The 18171-nt window shown below is 44.2% G+C and overlaps 1 protein-coding gene across 1 annotated transcript in view; it reads left to right on the forward strand.

Moving 5' to 3' along the window:
- pyroxd2 (pyridine nucleotide-disulphide oxidoreductase domain 2) overlaps window positions 1–18171 on the forward strand; it is a 45511-nt gene that overhangs the window by 1062 nt on the left and 26278 nt on the right. Inside the window, exons 2-3 of the mRNA XM_068053103.1 lie at window positions 3045–3064; window positions 9850–9943. Of these exons, the coding sequence (XP_067909204.1) occupies window positions 3045–3064; window positions 9850–9943 (114 nt within the window). The remainder of the gene's footprint in view (window positions 1–3044; window positions 3065–9849; window positions 9944–18171) is intronic.

Genomic DNA, 18171 nt, shown 5'->3' on the forward strand with positions numbered 1-18171 from the left:
CCCCCCCCCCCCCCCGCCACTACCCTCTCCCCCTCCCTCTCCCTCTCAGGAACCCACAGCTTTCTGGGGTAGAGAGAGATTCACAGTCCTTTTAGTGAACATATTTCTTCTAATCTCAGTCTTAAATAGCTGACCCTTTATCCTGAGATTATGCCCTTTAGTTCAAGACTCACCTGCCAGGGAAACAGCCTCTCATAAATCTAGTGAATCTTCCTTGCACTTCCTGCAAGACAGGTATATCCTTCCTTAGGCACAGAGATCAAAACTGTGCACAATACTCCAGGTGTGGTCTCACCAAAGTTTACTTAGTGAACATTACCTAGCTGCTTGGCTGGTAAAACAAGCAATATTTTTGTGACTGCTGTACTAAATATGGTTTTACATATATATTTAAATATATTTAAATGTATTTCTTAAATGGTCTTAAATGAATATTTCTTGTCCGTATTTAACGTGGAGAAGGTCATGGAAGCTAGTGAGTTCAAGGGAGGGAACAGCGATATCCTGGAGCATATCAACAATGCAAAGGAGGAGGTGTTGGAGGTTTTGAAGCGCATTAAGGTGGATAAATCCCTGACCAGGTGTATCCTAGGATGCTATGGGAAGCAAGGGAAGATATTGCTGGGGCCCTGGCAGAGATTTTTGTATCATCGTTAGCCACAGGTGAGCTACCGGAAGACTGGAGGATAGCTAATGTTGTGCCTTTATTTAAGAAGGGCAGCAGGGACAAGCCAGGGAACTACAGGCCAGTGAGCCTTACATCAGTGGTGGGAAAGGGATTCTGAGAGACAGGATTTATATGCATTTGGAAAGGCATGGTCTGATTAGAGATAGTCGGCATGGTTTTGTGCATTGGAAATCATGTCTCATGAATTTGATTGAGATTTTCGAGGAGGTGACCAAGAGGATTGACGAGGGCAGGGTGATGGACGTTGTCTACATGGATTTTAGCAAGGCCTTTGACAAGGTCCCGCATGGTAGGCTGGTCCAGAAGGTTCGAACACATGGGATCCAGGGTGAGCTAGCAAATTGGATACAAAATTGGCTTGGTGATAGGAGGCAGAGGGTGGTAGTGGAGGGTTGTTTTTCAGATTGGAGGCCAGTGACCAATGGTGTGCCTCAGGGATTGGTGCTGGGCCCTCTGATGTTTGTTATATATATTAATGACTTGGATGTGAATGTAGGGGGCATGATTAGTAAGTTTACAGATGACACCAAAATTGGTGGTGTAGTGGGCAGTGAAGAAGGTTGTCTAAGGTTACAACAGGATATAGATCAACTGGGAAAGTGGGCAAGGGATTGGCAAATGGAATTTAACGCAGACAAGTGCGAAGTGATGCATTTTGGGAAGTTAAACCAGGGCAGGACATATACAGTGAATGACAGGGCCCTGGGGAGTGTTGTTGAGCAGAGAGACCTTGGGGTGCAAGTAACATAGTTCCCTGAAAGTGGCAACACAGGTAGACAGGGTGGTGAAGAAGGCGTATGGCATGCTTGCCTTCATCGGCCGAGGCATTGAGTACAAGAGTTGGGAAGTCATGTTACAGTTGTACATAACGTTGGTTAGGCCGCATTTGGAGTACTGTGTGCAGTTCTGGTCGCCGCACTACAGGAAAGATGTGATTAAGCTAGAGAGGGTGCAGAAAAGATTCACAAGGATATTGCCTGGTTTGGAGGGCTTGAGTTATAAAGAGAGATTGGATAGGCTGGGTCTGTTTTCCCTGGAGTGAAGGAGGCTGAGAGGAGACATGATAGAGATATATAAAATTATGAGAGGCATTGATAGGGTAGATAGCCAGAGTCTGTTTCCCATGGTAGGGGTGACTAAAACTAGAGGGCATAGATTTAAGGTGAGAGGGAGGAGGTTTAAAGGGGATCAAAGGGGTAAATTTTTCACACAAAGAATAGTGGGTATCTGGAATGAGCTGCCAGAAGAGGTGGTGGAGGCAGGAACAGTGGCAACATTTAAGAGGCATCTGGACAGGTACTTGAATGAGCAAGGCATAGAGAAATATGGAATTAATGCAGGCAGGTGGGATTAGTATAGATAGGCATTATGGTCGGCATGGACAGGGTGGGCCGAAGGGCCTGTTTCTATGCTGTACGACTCTATGACTCTATATCCTGAGGAATGTTGCATTGTTAAAGGTTCTGTTTTCTGGATTGGCTGTTAAAGATCTCGTGGGAATTTTAAGGAAGAGTGAGGCTTTTCCCAATGCCCTGGTAAACATTTCTCCTTCAACCAACACCATCAAAAACAGATTAACTGGTTGTTCATCCCTCTGCTGTTCGTGGGATGTTGCTGGTGCAAAATGGCTGCCCCTTTTGTCTACTTAACAGCATCACTGGACTTGAAAGTAATTTGTTGTATGTGAAACTTTTCGAGATGCGGGAAGGCAATATATTGAAACTGCAGCAGATACATGGAACAAAAACAAAAACAAAAAATGCTGAAAATACTCAGCAGATCTAGCAGCATCTGTGGAGAGAGAAACAGAGTTAACGTTTCAGGTCATGACCTTTCATCAGAACGGCAGATACATGCGATTGGCTTAGGCTGACAATTCTAAACTGATCTCCATGCCTTGTCCTTCCCTAGATTTGCAACCTCCTCCAGCCCTCCTATTACTCTCTCTTCCTCCATCTATGTTCTCTTGCACATCCCCCATCATAAGTGGCTGTATCTTCAGCCGTCTGGGCCCTAACCTCTGGAATTCGCTCCCCAAACCTCTCTACCGCCTTCACGCTCTCTCTTTTCCCTCCTTTAAGATCCTGCTTAAAATCTACCTCTTTGACCAAGCCTTTGATGACCTCCTCTAATGTCTCGTTCTTTGGCTCAGTATCAAATTTCTGTCTGATTGCGCTCCTGTGAAGCACTGAGGAACGTTTTACTATGATAAGAGCACCATATAAATGCAAGTTTGCAAGTTATTGTTGGTTTATATTATATGAAGTGCTAAAACAGATTATTTGACTCATGCTTTGTATTATCTGTATGTAAACAATAAGAAAATGAACTTTTTTTTCCCTTCTTTTTCCCCCAGGCCACAATGGGCTTATTGCTGTACGTACATTTTCTTTTTCCTTTCTTCTGGTAACATTTTAATGGGCTTTACATGGAGGTGCCGACTTGTATTTGGAATGTTTTTGGAACACTGACCCTTGCACCAGGCCAGACACAGCCCAGTCTGAAAGCTGCTGCCTCGTCGGGCTGCAAATCTTGGCAAAATGGGCAAAAACCTTGGGCTGCCTTTTGGGGGGAAGGCTCCATGTGGTAGTGTCTCTGGGCAGCAGGCAGAAGGAGTAAGACTGGCCTTCCCAATTGCTGGTGGTCAGTTCTAGACATTGAAAAAGACGGTAGACAGTCTCTGGCAGACTCAGTCTCAGCCAAAGAGAGACTGAGGGTGGGGAAGCATCTGGGGTGAATGAAGGCATTTTATACTCTCAAAATAATGGATTAGCATCATATAATCAAATTGGCTATAAAATAATGAAAGGGAGTGGAATTCACAAGATAACTAGAGATGAGGAAGGCCATTTGGTCCCTCTTAGTTCATTTGTCCAGACCCTACAATACACACTCCACCATTTGCTTTTTAAATGATTCCTGACTTTGGCCTGCTCTATTCTATCTGGGTGTCCATTCCAAGTACTGACCTCTCAGTGTGTGAAGACGATTTTCCTTAAATCAGTCCTAAATCTGCCTTTTCCTAGTTTTCCCAGCCCTACTGTTACAATTAACAAAGTAAGAAAACATTAAAATTTCTGCAACTACTGGAACTATGAAATTAAAAACAGAAAAGGGCTAGAGTACACGACAGGTTAGTCATCACTGGGAAGAGAAAAGACAGATTAATGTATCGGTGTTGACTTACTTAAGACATTGTCAGAATGCACTTTGAGTAGAATGTCCATACCTGTCTTATCCCTTTTCAGAGGCTAACTGACCTGCTGTGTATTTCCAGAACCTTCCATGCTATTACAGAGTTTATGGATGAGCGGTTTGGGTAAATCTGAACTTTGAATTTCATGAGATCAAAATTCAGATACACGAAAGGTTTGTAATTGTGCTGTCAAGGAGTGCACCATATGGCTGCACCACAGTGATCCTGCTTGATGCAAAGTTCAGCTCATTGCTGTACTCCATCTCCTGTAATAAAAGCAGCCATGCTTAAAAGCTTCTTAAAGAGAGAGGACAGATTAATGTTTAGGGTGGAACTGTGTCACATAGGGTGTGAAACACACATCTGCACCAGATCTCTGCTCCAATGGGAATAATCTCAAATCTCCTCATGACCCTAGTTTCCCATCCTAGTAATTCTATCCTGTACACATTCTGTGGCTTTAATGTCCTTTCTAGAATAAGGCATCTAAAACACTGTATGTTAACTGGCCAAACTTCTTAATTTACCGTAATTGCTTGAACTCTCTGAACCTGTTTATAAAACTTAAAATTCTATTAGTTTTTTAAAATGTCTTCAGCTACCTGATTTCACACCTCCAATGAATTATGTATTTGAACAGGTACGACTCTCTAGGTCTTTAATACATACCCTTCAGTGTCTCTTCATTGAGTGTACAAACTTACTCCTTTTCCTCTCTAAATTCACTGCCTTACACAACTCCGCATTCAATTGTATCAGCTATCTGTCTGTCCACTTCAACCTGTCCATATACTCCTCACTGTTTGCCAAACCATGTACCTGTGTGAAGTCAGCCAATTTCAACGTCCTATCCTAAAACCTCTCTGTTTGCACTGGAGTGCTGACTTGGGTTGCATTAGAGTGCTACAGTGGAAGTTTGGTAACTGAGGAAGTTCGGTAAGGAGGGAGCGAGGAGCTCCTTTCATTTCCTACCTGTCCTCAGAGTGAGGGGAGCCGAGAGCTTCCAAAGAGCACAGCTGACTGGGAGGAGACTCAGCGGGCGGAGTTCCGGACCGGTAAGTATAAAAAACTTACCTCTGGTAAAAAGCTGAAAGTGATGTCACAGGAAAGCTGTGACCTGATTGGCTGGTGGGGAATTTTTATTACTGAATTTGAAAATAAAACATTGATAAAAAATGATTAAAACCCTAAATAACTAATTAATAAGTAGAGTAACGAAACTAGAGGGAGGAGATTACTGTATTTAGTTAGCATTTAATATTTATAGTAAGAATCCAGCACTTGGGACCATATAGTTAATTATAACAATTTAGTAAGGATTTAATAAGTATTTATTTATCTTAAGTTAATTTATTAATTAGTGATAGAAATGACAGTTAGAGGGGTGAAGTGCTTCACCTGTGAGATGTGGGAAGTCCGTGACGCTTCCAGCGTTCCGGACGACTACATCTGCAGGAAGTGTACCCAGTTGCAGCTCCTCACAGACCGCATGGATCGGTTGGAGTGGCAACTGGATGCACTTAGGAGCATGCAGGTGACAGAAAGCGTCATAGACAGGAATTTTAGAGAAGTGGTTACACCCAAGATGCAGGCAGATAGATGGGTGACCGCAAGAAGGGGCAGGCAGTCAGTGCAGGAATCCCCTGTGGCTATCCCCCTCTCTAACAAGTATACCATTTTGGATACTGTTGCGGGGGATGGCCTATCAGGGGAAAACAACAGCAGCAGCCAGAGCAGTGGCACCACGGCTGGCACTGTTGTTCAGCAGGGAGGGACAAAGCGCAGAAGAGCAATAGTTATAGGGGACTCTATAGTCAGGGACACAGATAGGCGCTTCTGTGGACATGAAAGAGACTCCAGGATGGTATGTTGCCTCCCTGGTGCCAGGGTCAAGGATGTCTCTGAACGGACAGGGGGTATTCTGAAGGGGGAGGGTGAACAGCCAGAGGTTGTGGTACACATCGGTACCAATGACATAGACAGGAAGAGTGACGAGGTCCTGCAGGGGGAGTTTAGGGAGTTAGGTAGAAAGTTAAAAGACAGGACATCTAGGGTTGCAATCTTGGGATTACTCCCTGTGCCACGTGCCAGTGAGGCTAGAAATAGGAAGATAGTGCAGCTAAACACGTGGCTGAACAGCTGGTGTAGAAGGGAGGGTTTCAGATATCTGGACCATTGGGCTCTCTTCAGGGGCAGATGGGACCTGTACAAGAAGGACGGGTTGCATCTAAACTGGCGGGGCACAAATATCCTGGCTGCGAGGTTTGCTAGCGTCACTCGGGAGGGTTTAAACTAGTGTGGCAGGGGGGTGGGAACCAGAGCAGCAGGACAGCAAGTGAAATAAATGAGGGGGAGCCCGTAAATAAGGCCTGTAAGACTAAGAGGAAGAGCAGGCAGGGAGATGTTGCGGAGCACAGCGGGACTGGTGGTCTGAAGTGCATTTGTTTCAATGCGAGAAGTATAACAGGTAAGGCAGATGAACTTAGAGCTTGGATTAGTACTTGGAACTATGATGTTGTTGCTATTACAGAGACTTGGTTGAGGGAAGGACAGGATTGGTAGCTAAATGTTCCAGGATTTAGAAGCTTCAGGCGGGATAGAGGGGGATGTAAAAGGGGTGGGGGAGTTGCATTACTGGTTAAGGAGAATATCACAGCTGTACTGCGGGAGAACACCTTGGAGGAGTCGTGCAGCGAGGCAATATGGGTGGAGCTCAGGAATAGGAAGGGTGCAGTCACGATGTTGGGGGTTTTCTACAGGCCTCCCAACAGCCAGTGGGAGGTAGAGGAGCAGATATGTAGACAGATTATGGAAAGATGTAAAGGTAACAGGGTTGTAGTGGTGGGTGATTTTAAATTCCCCTATATTGACTGGGACTCACTTAGTGCTAGGGGCTTGGATGGGGCAGAATTTATAAGGAGCATCCAGGAGGGCTTCTTGAAACAATATGTAGATAGTCCAACTAGCGATGGGGCCGTACTGGACCTGGTATTGGGGAATGAGCCTGGCCAGGTGGTCGAATTTCCAGTCGGGGAGCATTTCAGGAACAGTGACCATAATTCCATAAGTTTTAAGGTACTTGTGGATAAGGATAAGAGTAGTCCTCGGGTGAAGGTGCTAAATTGGGGGAAGGCTAATTATAACAATATTAGGCAGGAAATGAAGAATTTAGATTGGGGGCAGCTGTTTGAGGGTAAATCAACATCTGACATGTGGGAGTCTTTCAAACGTCAGTTGATTAGAATCCAGGACCAGCATGTTCCTGTGAGGAAGAAGGATAAGTTTGGCAAGTTTCGGGAACCTTGGATAACGTGGGATATTGTGAGCCTCGTCAAAAAGAAAAAGGAAGCATTCGTAAGGGCTGGAAGGCTAGGAACAGACAAATCCCTTGAGGAATATAAAGACAGTAGGAAGGAACTTAAGCAAGGAGGCTGGAGGGCTAAAAGGGGTCATGAAAAGTCATTGGCAAACAGGATTAAGGAAAATCCCAAGGCTTTTTATACATATATAAAGAGCAAGAGGGTAACTAGGGAAAGGGTTGGCCCACTCAAGGACAGAGAAAGGAATCTATGTGTGGAGCCAGAGGAAATGGGCGAGGTACTAAATGAGTACTTTGCATCAGTATTCACCAAAGAGAAGGACTTGGTGGATGATGAGCCGAGGGAAGGGAGTGTAGATAGTCTCAGTCATCTCATTATCAAAAAGGAGGAGGTGTTGGGTGTCTTGCAAAGCATTAAAGTAGATAAGTCCCCAGGGCCTGATGGGATCTACCCCAGAATACTGAGGGAGGCAAGGGAAGAAATTGCTGGGGCCTTGACAGAAATCTTTGCTTCCTCATTGGCTACAGGTGAGGTCCCAGAGGACTGGAGAATAGCCAATGTTGTTCCTTTGTTTAAGAAGGGTAGCAAGGATAATCCAGGAAATTATAGGCCGGTGAGCCTTACGTCAGTGGTAGGGAAATTATTGGAGAGGATTCTTCGGGACAGGATTTGCTCCCATTTGGAAACAAACAAACTTATTAGCGAGAGGCAGCATGGTTTTGTGAAGGGGAGGTCGTGTCTCACTAATTTGATTGAGTTTTTTGAGGAAGTGACAAAGATGATTGATGAAGGAAGGGCAGTGGATGTTATCTATATGGACTTCAGTCAAGCCTTTGACAAGGTCCCGCATGGCAGACTGGTACAAAAGGTGAAGTCACACGGGATCATAGGGGAGCTGGCAAGATGGATACAGAACTGGCTCAGTCATAGAAGACAAAGGGTAGCAGTGGAAGGGTGCTTTTCTGAATGGAGGGATGTGACTAGTGGTGTTCCGTAGGGATCAGTGCTGGGACCTTTGCTGTTTGTAGTTTATATAAATAATTTTGAGGAAAATGCAGCTGGTCTGATTAGTAAGTTTGCGGACGACACAAAGGTTGGTGGAGTTGCGGATAGTGATGAGGATTGTCAGAGGATACAGCAGGATATAGGTCGGTTGGAGACTTGGGCAGAGAAATGGCAGATGGAGTTTAATTCGGACAAATGTGAGGTAATGCATTTTGGAAGGTCTAATGCTGGTAGGAAGTATACAGTAAATGGCAGAACCCTTAGGAGTATTGACAGGCAGAGAGATCTGGACATACAGGTCCACAGGTCACTGAAAGTGGCAACGTAGGTGGATAAGGTAGTCAAGAAGGCATATGGCATGCTTGCCTTCATCGGTCGGGGCATAGAGTATAAAAATTGGCAAGTCATGCTGCAGCTGTACAGAACTTTAGTTAGGCCACACTTAGAATATTGCATGCAATTCTGTTCGCCACACTATCAGAAGGATGTGGAGGCTTTGGAGAGGGTACAGAAGAGGTTTACCAGGATGTTGCCTGGTCTGGAAGGCATTAGCTATGAGGAGAGGTTGGATAAACTCGGATTGTTTTCATTGGAACGATGGAGGTGGAGGAGCGACATGATAGAGGTTTACAAAGTTATGAGCGGCATGGACAGAGTGGGTAGTCAGAAGCTTTTTCCCAGGGTGGAAGAGTCAGTTACTAGGGGGCATAGGTTTAAGGTGCAAGGGGCAAAGTTTAGAGGGGATGTGCGAGGCAACTTCTTTACACAGAGGGTGGTGAGTGCCTGGAACTTGCTGCCGGGGGAGGTGGTGGAAGCAGGTACAATAGCGACATTTAAGAGGCATCTTGACAAATACATGAATAGGATGGGAATAGAGGGATACGGTCCCCGGAAGTGCAGAAGGTTTTAGTTTAGGCAGGCATCAAGATCGGCGCAGGCTTGGAGGGCCGAATGGCCTGATCCTGTGCTGTACTGTTCTTTGTTCTTTATATTGCGAACAAAAGTGGAACTGGAATTGATCCCTGGGGTACACCACTTCCAATCCACTATCAATCTGAGCAACACCCATTGATTCTAACTCTTTAAGAAAAACAGAAAATGCTGGAAACTTTGCCGGTCAGACAGCATCTGTGGAGAGAGACATTTCAGGTTGATGACCTATCATTCAGCACGACCAAGGTTATCAACCTGAAATGTTAACTCTCCACAGATGCTGCCTGTCCTGCAAAGGGTTTCCAGCATTTTTTGTTTCTCTTTTGGATTTTCGGCTTCTGCTTTTAATTTCATTCCAATTCTTTGCTTCCTGGCTATCAGCCAACTTTCTATCCATCCTGCTGCACCCCCTCTTATGCATGAATTTTGATGAAGAATTTTGTGAGATATCCTATTGAATACTTTTGGAAAAACTTATCTATTGCATGTCCTGTATTTATCTACTTCTTCAAAACTACTTTATTAAATTTGTCAAAGCATAGCTGACCTTTAACAAATCCTTGCTGGCTGCCATTGATTATCCCACACGTGCTCACTAATTTGATGTCTGGGAGATGTTTTTTAAGAATATTTTGACGAGTGTGTCTCCAAATTTGATCTTTAGAACTGGATGCCAGGAAGCTTGACTGTTGCCTTGTCTCTTGCAGGCCGCGTACTTACAGAAGTCTGGAGTGAACACTGCTGTGTTAGAGAAGCGCCATGTGATTGGTGGAGCCGCTGTCACAGAGGAACTCATTCCAGGTAGGGTGATCCACTGCCAGGCTGAATAAATAAGGTCCCTGGAGTTTCAGTGAGAATATCTTTTAACTTGCAAGGTGTGGAGGTCCGATGTCACCTGCCCTTGCAGGCTTCAAGCATGGAAAGTGTGAACCAAGGCTGCTTCAACAGCATCTCCCAAACCCGCAACCTCCACCACCTAGAAGGACAAGGACAGCAGGTACGTGGGAACATCACCCCCTGCAAGTTCCCCTCCAAGTCACACACCATCCTGACTTGGAAATATATCACCATCCCTTCACTGTTGCTGGGTCAAAGTCCTGGAACTCCCTTCCTAAGAGCGCTGTGAGTGTACCTACACTATATGGACTGCAACTTTAAGAAAAGTAAAAAGAAAGACTTGCATTTATATAGCGCCTTTCCTGACCAATGGATGTCCCAAAGAGTTTTACAGGCAATAAATTACTTTTTGAAGTGTGGTTGTTGTAGTAATGTAGGAAACACGGCAGCCAATTTGCACATAGCAAAGTCCCACAAACAGACATGTGATAATGACCAGATAATTTGTTTTATTTTTTGTGTGGCTGATTGAGGGATGAATGTTGGTAGGATACTGGGAATAACCCTGCGCTTTGTTGAAGTTGTGCCATGGGGCCTTTTACATCCACCTGAGAGGGTAGATGGGGCCTTGGTTTAACATCTCATCCGAAAGGCAGCACTTCTGACAGTGTAGCACTCCTTTACAACTTTACAACTTCTGTAAGTGACTAGTCTGCTGGTGGTCATAGCTGCGTGGGTTTTGAACATTGTAAAACTTCAGACAGGTTTTATTTTGTTTCACTGAATTATTTATGTTTTACAGTGGAAGGTTAGTGAAAGAATCGTAAGGCCCGTGGTGTGCACATTTCACCTAATATTTTATTAGACTAAGGAGCAGCCCTTACAGAAGAAGCTATTGGTGCAAATAACTGCATTTTACATTCACCAGGCTTTCCATCTGCTTTAACATCTGTTTTCCCAGTTCAGTGTAATCTCCACAGGATCACTGAGCCCAGGACTTTGTTAATATTCCCTTGAGGAACATTTTAATTTAAGTTTTGCCTATTTCTTTGGTATATTTTTCCTAGTGGTCAAAAAAAGTCATGAGTTTCTCTGCCGTTAATATTTGACAGGCAATCACAAGGAGATACATTGTTCTTTCTGACAATTCTGCATCCGTCTTTTCAGGGTTTTTTTTCCTATATTGGTTTATGTTTGAATAAAATAGCAACTCTTGATTTATATACCGAATCTCTCAATTTTTAAGAGATTATCTCTTGAATTGTGTGATGGTGGGTTTGGCATTATTACCTGTCTGAATCCAATGTCTTGGCTTCAATCATCCTTCCTACCAATCCCATTCCAGCTGCCAATCACCAAGTGTTGATGATGGAAGTTGGCAGGTTGTGGCCCTCCCCCAATTTCCTAATGGTCCTTTACGTTGAACTCGATGGGTTATTTCATTGTTTTCTGTTCTCCCTACCCCTTCTAAAGTCTCTCCTTACCGCACGCTTCTCCCAGAGAGCAATTTGGAGACCTGCTCGGTGAATTCATCCCTATGACTGTTCACTGGGAGGTTCCTGAATGCACCCCAGGATGACTACAGTTTCAGTGGTACCTCCCTCCCTGGGGGTCTGTTTGGTTCCTGCCCACTTGAGATAGACATTAGTTTTACTCTTTTGTTTCATACAACCTTTTCTTCCCTTCAATACTTCTCTCCACTGAAGTTCTCCAGTATGTTTCCTAAGTGACCCTTCTACATGGGTGACACTAGTCAGCGATTGCTGGTGGGTTATTCAGCTGCTGAGCCTGACCTCTATGTATATGGACAATATCGAGCAAAGGTCACTGCCTGATTTCAACCCCTTCCTAGTCCAGAGGCACAAAGCCAGTGACAGCATCCTATCTGCTGCTGTACTAAGGATGAGGTAGGAAAATGAGCTAGCGTCACAGAGGCAGGATCAGGGTTTAGCACTGTTGTCCAGGGCAGAATGGGATAGCACCAATATTTATGCTTCAACAAGCATCACTAAAACAGATTATCTGGTCATTATCACATTGCTGTTTATTTACTGTGCACAAATTAGCTGCCGTGTTTCCTACATTACAACAGTGACTACACTTTAAAAGTGATTTATTGGCTGTGAAGACGGGCCAGAAATAAAGGTACTGAATTGGGGGAAGGCCGATTTCAATCTGATAAGACAGGATCTGGCCAAAGTGGACTGGGAACAGCTACTTGTAGGAAAGTCTACATTAGACCAGTGGGAGTCATTCAAAGAGGCAATGGTGAGGGTTCAGAGCCAACATGTACCCGTTAAGGTGAAGGGTAGGACTATCAAGTCTAGGGAACCCTGGATGTCAAGGGATATAGAGGATTGGATCAAGAAAAAAAAAGCAGGCTTGTGGCAGATTCGGAGTGCTGAAAACAGCAGAGGCACTAGAGGAGTATAGAAAGTGAGGGGGGTACTTAAAAAAGTAATTAGGGGAGCGAAGAGGGGATATGAAAAAACATTGGCAGGCAAGATAAAGGAAAATCCTAAGGCATTTTATAAGTATATTAAGGGCTGGAAGATAACCAGGGAAAGAGTAGGGCGCATTAGGGACCAAAGTGGCAATCTCTGTGTGAAGTTGGAGGACATAGGTGAGGTTTTAAATGATTACTTTTCATCTGTTTTTACTGTGGAGAATGCGATGTAGGTGTAGAGATCAGGGAGGGGGATTGCGATATACTTGAACATGTTAACATTGAAAGGGAGGAAGTATTAGCTGTTTTAGCGGGCTTAAAAGTGGATAAATCCCCAGGCCCAGATGAGATGTATCCCAGGCTGTTATATGAGGCAAGGGAGGTGATAGCAGGGGCTCTAACACAAATTTTCAGATCCTCTCTGGTCACAGGAGAGGTGCCAGAGGACTGGAGGCCAGCGAATGTGGTACCGTTATTCAAGAAAGGTAGCAGGGATAAACCAGATAATTACAGGCCGGTGAGTCTAACATCAGTGGTTGGGAAACTACTGGAAAAAATTCTGAGGGACAGGATTAATCTCCACTTGGAGAGGCAGGGAATAATCAGGGACAGTCAGCATGGCTTGTCGGAGGAAATCGTGTCTAACTAACTTGATTTAATTTTTCGAGGAGGTGACAAGATGTGTCGACGAGGGTAAAGCAGTTGGTGTAGTCTATATGGACTTCGGTAAGGCTTTTGATAAGGTCCCGCATGGCAGATTGGTTAAGAAGGTAAGAGCCCATGGGATCCAGGGCAATTTGGCAAATTGGATCCAAAATTGGCTTCGTGGCAGGAAACAGAGGGTAATGGTCGAGGGTTGTTTTTGTGAGTGGAAGCCTTTGACCAGTGGTGTACCTGAATAAGGGATCGGTGCTGGGACCCTTGCTGTTTGTAGTGTACATTAATGATTTAGACGTGAATGTAGGAGGTATGATAAGTAAGTTCGCAGATGACATGAAAATTGGTGGTGTCGTAAACAGTGAGGAACATAGGAAGGTAGGAACAGGAGTAGGCTATCCAGCCCCTCAAACCTGTCCCACCATTCAATGAGATCATGGCCGATCCGAGGTCTAACTCCATATACCTGTCTTTGGCCCATATCCCTAAATATCTTTGCTTAACAAAAATCTATCTATCTCAGATTTAAAATTAACAACTGTTCTAGCTTCAACTGCTGTTTGTGGGAGAGATTTCCAAACCTCTGCCACCCTTTGCGTGAAGAAGTGCTTCCTAACATATCTCCTGAATGGTCTGGTCCTAATTTTTAGACCCTGCCCCTTAGCTTTAGAATCTCCAACCACTGGAAATAATTTATTTTTATCTAGCCTGTTTTTTCCTGTTAATATCTTGAAGACTTTGATCAGATTACCCCTTAACCTTCTAAATTCTAGCGAAAACAGGCCTAATTTGTGTAATCTCTCCTCGTAACTTAACCCCTGTAGTCCAGGTATCATTCTTGTAAACCTACGTTGCACTCCCTCCAAGACCAATATATCCTTCCGAAGGTGTGGTACCCAGAACTGCTCACAGTACTTTAAGTGGAGTCTAACCAGGGTTTTGTACAGCTGCAGCATAACCTCTGTGTCTTTATACTCCAATCCTCTAGGTATAAAGGCTAGCATTCCATTAGCCTTTTTGATTATTTTCTGCACTTGCACATGACATTTTAAAGATCTATGCACCTGAACCCCCAAGTTTCTTTGGACATCCACTGTACTTAACCTCTTCCCATTTGGAAAGTACCCTGCTCTATCCTTTTTTGGTCCAAAATGGATAATCTCTCACTTGCCCACATTGAAATCCATCTGCCACAGTTTTGCTCACTCACCTAGTCTGTCAATATCTCTTTGCAATTTTATGCTATCATCTGTACTGTCTACAATGCCGCCTAACTTTGTATCATCAGCAAATTTGGATATATGACTTACTATGCCATCATCCAAGTCGTTAATGAGTAATGTGAATAATTGAGGCCCCAAGACAGATCCCTGAGCGACACCACTAGTCACGTCCTGCCAATCGGAGTACTTACCCATTATCCCCACTCTCTGTCACCTACCACTCAACCAACTTCCTAACCATGTCAATAATTTTCCCTCAACTCCATGGGCTTCTACATTCGTTAACAGTCTCTTATGTGGGACTTTATCAAATGCCTTCTGGAAGTCCATATAAATAATATCCATAGACATTCCTCTGTCCACTACCTTAGTCACCTCTTCAAAAAATTCAATAAGATTTGTCAGGCATGACTTTCCCGTCATGAATCCATGCTGGCTGTCCCTGATTAACTGAAATTTTTCTAGGTGTTCAGTCACCCTATCCTTGATTATAGACTCCAGCAACTTGCCCACCACAGATGTCAGGCTAACTGGTCTGTAATTTCCTTGGTTCCCCCTTTCACCCTTCTTAAAAAGTGGAGTGACATGTGCAACTTTCCAATCCAGAGGGACCACTCCTGAATCTAGGGAACTCTGAAAGACTATAGTTAGGGCATCTACAATGTGCTCCCCTACTTCCTTTAACACCCTCGGATGGAAACTGTCAGGTCCTGGGGATTTCTCACTCTTTAGTTCCATTAATTTCCTTGCTACTGATGTTTTACTTATATTAATTGTTTAAGTGTCTGTCCCCTACCGGCTATTAATTTTTTCGGGACTTCCGGCAAGTTATCCTCCTTTTCAGCTGTAAATACTGAGGCAAAGTAATTGTTCAACATGTCTGCCATTTCCCCATTATCAATGACAATATCTCCATTTTCAGCTTTTAGTGGGCCGACATTGCTCTTGACCAACGCTTTCCCTTTATGTAACTATAACATTTCTTCTTATTGATTTTGATGTCCCTTGCAAGTTTCCTTTCATAATCTCTTTTAGTAGCTCTTATAAGCTGCTTTGTGACCCTTTGCTGGTCTTTGTATCGATCCTATTCAGCCGGATCTGTGCTGTGTTTTGCATTTTTGTAAGCCCTTTCTTTTAGTTTTATGCTATCACTAATCTCTTCAGTTGTCCAAGACTGTTTTTTCTGTGAAGTGGAGCTTTTTCCTCTCAGAGGTATATACTCGCTCTGTATTTCATTAAATGTTTCTTTAAATATTCTCCACTGTTCTTCAGTCATTTGACCCATTAATAAATCTACCCAGTTTACCATGGACAGTCTCTGTCTCATCCCGGTAAAGTTAGCCTTACCCAAGTCTAAAATTCTAGTAGCTGATTCGTGCTTTTCACTTTCAAATGCTACCTTGAATTCAATCAGATTGTGATCACTATTTGATAATGTTCACGCACAGTTAGGCTACTAATTAAATTTGGCTCATTACTCATAACTAAATCTAATATTGCCTGTCCCCTTGTTACATCGAGGACATATTGCTGTAGGAAACTATCCCGGACACATTGCAGAAATTCACTACCTTTCTGACAGGTGCTAGTCTGCCTCTCCCGATCTATGTGTAAGTTAAAATCCCCCATTAATACTACTCTGCCTTTGTTACACACTTGCCTAATTTGTGCATTTATACAATCTAACACCTCAGAACTGCTACCAGGGGGTCTGTACACAACACCTATTACGGTTTTAGATCCTTTCTGTTCCTCAGTTCCACCCATAAGGTCTCCATTGGATGCTTTCTGCTCATTATATCCTCCCTCACCAATGAGGTGATATTATTTCTAATCAGTAAGGCTAGTCCACCCCCTCTGCCATTTTCCCTGTCCCTCCTGTTCCCAGTTCCCAGTCCCGACCATCCTGCAGCCACGTCTCCACAATGGCCACCACATCATAATCTTCCACTTGAATTTGCGCCTGCAGCTCATCTCGTTTATTTCTTACACTCAGTGCATTTGTATATAGAACTCTTATTTGGGCTATACCCCATAACCTGTCCCTCAGCACTGATACTTTATTTGCCTGTTTACTATTTCTCTCTTCTGGTTTAACCAATAAACTTCTTGCAATTTGGCAACAAACAGCCTCACCACTAACCTGCACTGCTACCTTCTCCTTTAACTTCCTGTTTTTCCGTGCAACTGAACTGCACTCCCCCCCCCCACCCACTATTTAGTTTAAAGCCCTATCTACAGCCCTAGTTATGTGATTCGTCAGGACTCTGGTCCCAGCATGATTCAGGTGGAGCCCGTCCCATCGGAACAGCTCCCTCCTTCCCCAGTACTGGTGCCAATATCCCACGAATTTGAACCCATTTCTCCCACACCAATCTTTGAGCTACGCATTTACCTCTTTAATCTTATTGACCCTGTGCCAATTTGCTCGTGGCTCAGGTAGTAATCTGGAGATTATTATCTTTTTGGTTCTGCTTTTTAATTTAGCTCCTAACTGCTCATATTCCCTCAGCAGAACCTCTAACCTCGTTCTACCTATATCGTTGGTACCTACGTGGACCACGCCATCTGGATCTTTCCCCTCCCACTCCAAATTCCTCTGCAGCCCACATGAGATATCCTGAACCCTGGCACCAGGTAGGCAACAGAGCCTTTGGGACTCTTGATCCTGGCCACAGAGAACAGTGTCTATGCCCTTAACTATACAACCCCGATTACGACTACATTTCTCTTTTCTTCTCCCACTGGAATGGCTCCCTGTACCACGGTGCTGTGGTCAGTTTGCTTATGCTCCCAACAGTCCCTGCTCTCGTCCACACAGGGAGCAAGAATCTCAGACCTGTTAGACAAGGACAATGGCTAAGGTTCCTGCAGCACTACCTCCTGGATCCCTCTACCTGCCTCGCTCATAGTCACACCCTCCTGTCCCTGACCACTGGCTGAATTCAAGGTAGTTAATCTAATGGTTGTGACTGCCTCCTGAAACACAGCGTCCATGTAACTCTCCCCCTCCCTGATGTGTCGCAGTGTCCGAAGCTCAGATTCCAGCTCATCAACTTTGAGTCAGAGTTCCTCGAGCAGCCAACACTTGCTACAGATGTGATCACTCGGAACCACAATGGGGTCCACCAGTTCCCACATCATGCAGGTACAGCACATCGCCTGGCCCTGCATCTCTATTTTATATAATTAGATTTTAATTTGTTATTTAAATTTCCGACTGGTCTTTAGTTTTTTTTAAACCGCTTTAGTCTTTAGTTTATATACTTATAAATCAATCAAGTCTTACTCTATGTTGATTCAATTAAATTAAATTAAAAACTTACCTGAATACTGACCCCAGCTGCGCTCTGTTTCCCTGCTCTCACTGTTCAATGTGACGTCACTCTGATGTCACTTTTCGATTTTTTTTCCCCCCAGCTCCTCGGACTCCGCTCCTCTCTGTCTCTCTCCCACACAGGTTTTTGGCATGCTTTTTATACCTCCTGTCCTGCTGCTCCTCGGGCTCCGCTCCTCTCTGCCTCCTGTAAGGAAAACCTTAGATTACAGGACGATATAGATTGGCTGGTAAGATGGGCGGAGCAGTGACAAATGGAATTTAATCCTGAGAAGTGTGAGGTGATGCATTTTGGGAGGACTAACAAGGCAAGGGAATATACAATGGATGGTCGGACCTTAGGAAGTACAGAAGGTCAGAGGGACCTTGGTGTACTTGTCCATAGATCACTGAAGGCAGCAGCACAGGTAGATAAGGTGGTTGGGAAGGCATATGGGATACTTGCCTTTATTAGCTGAGGCATAGAATATAAGAGCAGGGAGATTATGATGGAGCTGTATAAAACGCTAGTTAGGTCACAGCTGGAGTA

The sequence above is a fragment of the Heterodontus francisci genome, chromosome 20, assembly GCF_036365525.1.
Source record: "Heterodontus francisci isolate sHetFra1 chromosome 20, sHetFra1.hap1, whole genome shotgun sequence".
NCBI lineage: Eukaryota > Metazoa > Chordata > Chondrichthyes > Heterodontiformes > Heterodontidae > Heterodontus > Heterodontus francisci.